Here is a 6,559-nt window from a genome sequence, read left to right on the forward strand (position 1 = left end):
AAGAAAAAAAATTCTGCCTCCACCACTGCCTCCAACACAAGCGCTAGCTTCCACTGTTGTTTAAACATTATCTATCTAATTATTTTATGGTTAGAAGTCGCTTTCACCGTGTTGTTTAAACATTATCTAATTATTTTATGGTTAGAAGTCTTAATTTAGTTAATATAATATCTTATATTATCATGCTTCATCTTAAGTTGAATCATAAGTTGCTAAGTGATTCTACCAGCAATATATTTATCATTGCTCAAGTAACTTTTGTAAGGAACATCAGTGAAGTCTTTGGATCTCATTGCAACTTGCATTAGTAGGATCTTATCCATTCTAAAACATATTTTCATTATATATATTTTTAATTATTTTCATCCTACATTGTTCATGTGGGTGCTCTGATCAGTATTATAAGAATGTTACTTTACCTGGTGTTATGGCTATGACAGTAGTTTGTTGATGTTATTTTTCATCAAAAAGTCGGCTATTATATAATTTAATGATTGAGCTTTATCAACACTGTAGCCTCCTAGGGGATTTGTTGTTTTAACGATTGTTTTTTATCTTCTTGAATCATTGCCACAGGATGGAGAGATATGTTGCTTTCAAGGCATGTAGCAATACTGGGATTTTGTGTTCATTAACTAGGAAGCTGCCACCTTTTGGTCTGTTTTAATGTTTATGAATATGAGATCTCTAAGGCATGTAAAGAAATTGATTGCTTAATGAAATTTCTTTCTCTAAAAACTTTTATTGTTTAGATATAAATTCTTCTAGTGCGGTGAAAGTGTTGATTGATAACTCTCTCGAGAAAAGTCACTTCTTTATGCCGGGTGAAGCTTAGATATCTTATTTAGTGACTTCTTTTCTTGTTAGCTTTTCGCCTATTTTGTGATTGGTTTGCCTGTGTGATTGGAATTGGTTAAATGTAGTATAATTTGGGTTTCTTTTGCAATGAGCATAGTATTGAGGTCTGTTTTAATGAACTTCAACTTTTAGTAGAATTTTTAATTAGCTATCTTTAAATTATTGTTTTTGGTATTTTTTAGATTTCATCAAAATAGATAACTAAATTAAAATTTTGTGTACTATGAATTTGAACTTATGTGCATGAACTATGCATCAAATCCAAAATTTGCATTAGAAAATTAGTGACCTTTAGACATCCTACTTTTGAGGCTATATATAGGCTTTATTTGGAATAACTTTTCAATTGATTTTGTGGTAAGAAAAACATTTTATAAAAAATAATGTGTTTGAAAGACATTTTTTTCACCGCTATTTTAAACTTTTTCCCTTAAAATGCTTTTCTCGGAATTTTTTTTTAAATTGTTGTTGAGAAATGAGCTTTTAATAGCAAAAACAGAGAAAGCTTAAGTTGCCCAAACAAACCATAGATAGGGGAGTGATGGAACTTTGTCCACATATGAAGAGAATGGCTATTTTCCTAATCTTACTTTTGATTCTATCACTTTTTGTAGTCTTCAAAATCAAGATCATTCCATTAATTGTGATATTGATCATGAATTTTTTGTTGGTCATGTTTCATCAATTTTAATAAAATTTAGTCATTCATGAAGAATGTAAAGAAAATTATGATGATTGAACGACATTTAAAATCGTCATAGAAGTCAACTTATATCTATCTATTTCATTAATGCAAACCATCAATTACATCCCATATAATAGGCTGTACAACAATAAATAGTTGTTAAGTACGTGGCTTGCTTATTTTCTCAGGTTCTTGAGCTTCAGGCAAAGGTAACCCATAAGTGCTTCTTTGATGTAGAAATTGGTGGTGAGCTTCTTGGCAGGATTGTAATTGGTCTCTTTGGGGATGTTGTTCCTAAAACAGTCGAGAATTTCCGTTCCCTATGCACTGGTGAGACTTCCAACTGTTATTGCTTTTACAAAACCTTATTCTTTTAATCCTAAATAATTCTTAGTTCCATTAAGTTTGCTCTTCTGAATTGTCAATTCTGGTAATTACCTTTGATTTAACTTCTATGGTCTTTTTGCATAAAAGGGGGAGAAAGGTTTTGGCTATAAAGGAACTATGGCTACCGATATTCACGCGTTTGATATAAGGAATATATCAAATCAAGATCCAGGAGGTGGACTTTGAGCGTCACAGAAGACCAAACGTAGGTTCACCACTTTCACGTATATATATAGACTTCGCTGCAAGATAAAAAAAATGAAAACGAATTTCGGTAACAACCCCACAAAAGCAGATTGACACAAAATGGGTCAATAATACAGATAATATGCAAATAGTAAACCATAAAATGACAAAGCTAAACTACAACAACAATGAAATGCAAAAGATAAAAACAACAAAGATGAATTGTTGACCCCTACACCTAAAGCATGTGCAAAGGAGGCGGGTTTTGGCACTTAAGGATGACTGTACGGCATGAAAAAAAGAGCATCGCAAAAATCAGACATGTACAACTAAATTGAAGGGGTTGGAAAGACACAACCAAAACATCGCTCACGCTAATATGATGCACCTGTCTGCGGAATCGTGAAAGCGTGTCAGAATATTAGCGGACTAAGAGGGAGCCCTACTGCCGAGTTAAACATCGGACAAGAACCTCATTTGACACCCGAAATGATGCCCACGGCGCAATGCTACCAACCATCGATGTAACCCGGATCGAAAAACTGACTTTGTCATTGCAGTTACAGAACCTTGTCAAAGCCAGAAATACCCACCCAAGAATGACCATAACTTCTTAGACCCAACATTAATATCGCCAATCAGTGGCGAAATCTAGCCCCAAAGAAAAAATCCCGATGGGTCATTGGCAGCATGAATCTGTTTGATGACTAGCCAAGTTAACGCACCGACACGTCTACATCCTCGTCTATCGACGAAGAATAGAACAAAACAATTGAAACTAATAGGGACTTTGAGGCCTAACCCTAGGAACTTGAAAACTCAGAAAATCATAAGTCCTAAATGCAAAATTAGGGCAAATCTGCTGAAAAAGAAAGTAGCATGATCTGTATCTAAGGACCCAATCTGTCTTCTTAAGGAAATTTCACTTAGAACTCTACTTGGTTCCACAAACCCTCTGCGCATAAATGAAGACCGAAGAAAAAAAGAAAAAGATATTAGCACGAAAACGAAGGCCAGGGCCGTGAAATTTTTGGAGCCACATGATTATGTGGAAGATAAGTAAAAACTCATGATGGTAAAAATGCCTCTTACTTAACTGACACAATATATGTATTCGTACGAACATATATAAAAGGAAAACATAGCGCACCCCTTTTACTGACTTTTATGCATTTATCACCATGTTAATTTTGAGCGTTCTAAGCAGTAACTGGAATGAACATCAAATCTTTTGTGGCAAGAGAAAATAAATAGCCATAAAAGATAAGAGAAAAGTTGCCTCTCTTTCATATTCCAATAGATTTTATAGCAGAATTTTTAGGTAGCCACTTTATTTTTTCCTTGTCTGCTTCTCGAACCATGGTACTTAACTTTCTATCCGCTCCGTAAAATTTGAAAATTGATTATTTATAGAGTGCGTATGCAAGTTGTGTTATTCCAATTCAGAATAATTAGTGCCTCACTGATGCGAACATCTAGTTTTGGATTTAATCGTACCCCAAAACGAAGCAGAGATCTCTTACATTCATACGAAGGATCTACAATTTGAAGAAAAACTGAGTATAATAATTTGGGCTGTATCGTCAATTTTTCTTTTCCAAACATCGTAAAAAGCTCAGCAGATTTGGATTCACAACGCTCTCCACACAATACAAGACTTCATAATTCAATTATAGCAGATACACATGTTGACATTGCTGAGGATTCTAGAATCTAAATAAAATGCTATACATCTAGGAATCTTATTAGGCAAAAGGGATTTTTATGCATCTAAATGCTATCTATTTGGATCTTTTGCAGGGAACTGGAGGAAGAAGTATTTATGGTCGACAATTTGATGATGAAAACTTTACTTGTAAGTATTCCATTTACTTGTTCCTGTGTTTTTGCAACTTAGTTTAGACCATGCTGCCTATTTACTTCACGGATAACATTTTCTTCTTTAATTTTGTTATTACTAACTTGTACATCATTGTACTTCGGCTTTAGACATAGAGTAGAATTCACTAGGTTTTTTTAAGTCATTCTTTGGGTAGCGTTAAAGTGACATTTTTTTTCCTTTTTTCCCTCATGTCTCTCATTGGAATCCACCAGTATGCTAATTAGCTTATTTTAGCATCCGCAAAAGAATGTATTAAAGTTGTTATGTATTATGGATGTTTTTCCTATCATAGCCAGTTTAACTATGATCACATTTTTTTCAAATGCTCCTTTGAGCCAGTGACTTTCCCTGAACCAATTAAGGTAGCATTGATTGTTTGTAAATAGGTTGGTCAAATTTGGATCGAATACGACGCTCTTCTTAGTTTGTTGGTTTGGAGTTTGACTCCCAACTAAGAGGTCTTGGGTTCAAGTCTCACGTATGTACGTGTGTTTGGGCGCTGCCCCTAATTTCCCCCACCAAAAAAAAAGGATCGAATATTGATATCCCAATCAAACCGGCACTACATCTATAATAAATAAGCACACGTATTTTACATATGTGCTGAACAAATGCTATACCAATATTCTATATATAGTATTGTCAAAGCTTGTTATATATTAATGGGATATAACTTGCATAAACTAGATTTATTTTACATCATCTAATAATGAGCATGAGAAACAAGTTAAATAATCTCAAAATTAAAGGAATTATGCAGAAATTAATTATGACAAAGCTATTTACATATCATATGGCATTTGACTATGAACATAAAAAACAATAATGAAAATATGGAAGAGACATGATTAAATTTGCAATCTATTGTCCAGTGATTTGGTAAATATCCAAGGAACCTACTATATGCATAAAGGATAATGATCCTAATAAAGAAGGATATGCTTATCTTCAAATAAATAAAAATTATGTACCTCAAAAAGTGCAGTACTTTTTTTTAAATTTTTTTTTTTTTAAAGTGCAGTACTTAATTTCATTACTTAAGTAAGATCCAATGGAGCAATTCTTGATAACTATGAACTCAATTTTATTAAATAATCAAAGCTCTTAATCAATCACATATACATACAAACGGGTATAAAAAATTAATATTCAACTAATATAGTTGCAGCTTAGATGATGTGGCATCACAGCTGCCCAGGCAGGATGAAGCCTAACTACCCACGTGGGGCCCAATACCTTTATCAGCTATGGGAGAAGAGGTTTTAAGGGGAACTCTTTGGAAAAGATGTAAGGGGCATTTATTAGTTTGGCTGTTTAAGGGGGGAGATTGTAGAGGCTTAGGGTTTATGTTTTGTTTTGATTTTCTACAACAGCTTTTGTGGGGTATTTGGGTTCCTAGTGGATGCTAGGAATTGTGGGAGAGACAATTCATCTTTCGAACAGTGAATCGAACTTGTATCATCTTACTTTGCTTAGAGATTATTAAATTTAGCTCTATTGGTGTTATTTCTAGATCTATTTGAAGTAAGTTTATATTTTTTTTTATATTGTTGTTTGTTGTTTGGTTCATCAGTCCTATTAAATTGGTATCAGAGCAAGTTTTTGGGACCGATGGCCGAGAGAAGAGTTGAGTCATTGGAAGAAAAGTTGGAGTGGAAAGTATGGGAGCTGTGAACGGATGTGAGATCGTTGAATGAGCATTTTTCAACTATGGAAGGAAGGTTTGGGAATCTAGAGGGGATGATGAAGTGGATGTTGGAGTTTCAAACTAAAGCGGCTTTGCTAGAAGCAAGAGAGAATCAGGAAAATGGCATGCCAAGGGAAGACGGAGAGGTGAAAATTTTAGGAGATGAGGAAGGAATACCCCGCCTTAAGCCTCTACCGAGAAGGGGGATGGATAGTGAATATGGAGGTAGGAGGAAATGGGGAGTAGAGAACAGACGGGCTGAAGTTAAAGGAAGAGAGGGATATGAAAGGAGAAGGGAGGAGAGGGAACCATGGAAAGACCCCGGTGCTCACTTCATGGGAGGCATGGGGGCAGAAAGGGAAATTGGGGTGGGGGAGATCCGAAGGTTAGGAAGATAAAAATGTCAGTGTTTGAAGGCTGTTAACCTCTGTTTAATACAAAAAAAAAATCAATCAAAATAATACCTGTCGGATCCATGAATGCCGGCAGAAATCCCGTCGAGGCCCTCCTGATATCCTGCTGAAATCGGCGCCGTTTGCGTCGCTTCCCGGGATTTCTGCGTGAAACCTGCGACACCAGCCCCGATCACACTCCCATTCGCGCCTATAAGTACCGAGCAAACAAAGTAGAAGCTCTCATATCCCATTCGCTCCTCTCCCGAACTCTCTCGGCTCTTACTCCCGCTCCATCTCCCTCTCTCAGTCGATCGGATGCGATGACACCTTGGATCGGAAACATCTGCAAGAGCTCATTGGCTTTGGAGCTTCGACGACTCGCCCTTCCAGTCGGATCGGATGTTACGACGTTTCGATCGGAAGTAGGAACGGGAGCTGCTTGTTGTGGAGGTGACTTTCTCCCTCACGATCGCTTCTTC

General features: G+C 36.0%; 1 protein-coding gene across 1 annotated transcript; it reads left to right on the plus strand.

Annotated features, from left to right (window-relative positions):
- Positions 1 to 1,731: 1,731 nt before the first annotated feature.
- Positions 1,732 to 6,083, plus strand: LOC114580474 (the record flags this gene model as incomplete). The annotated part of the gene is made up of 2 exons (XM_028698073.1): positions 1,732 to 1,873; positions 5,716 to 6,083. Coding segments are annotated over 2 exons (510 nt in total), but the record flags the coding sequence as incomplete, so codon positions are not given.
- Between the last annotated feature and the right edge of the window lie 476 nt (positions 6,084 to 6,559).

The sequence above is a fragment of the Dendrobium catenatum genome, unplaced genomic scaffold (assembly GCF_001605985.2).
Source record: "Dendrobium catenatum unplaced genomic scaffold, ASM160598v2 fragScaff_scaffold_1043, whole genome shotgun sequence".
NCBI classification, from domain to species: domain Eukaryota; kingdom Viridiplantae; phylum Streptophyta; class Magnoliopsida; order Asparagales; family Orchidaceae; genus Dendrobium; species Dendrobium catenatum.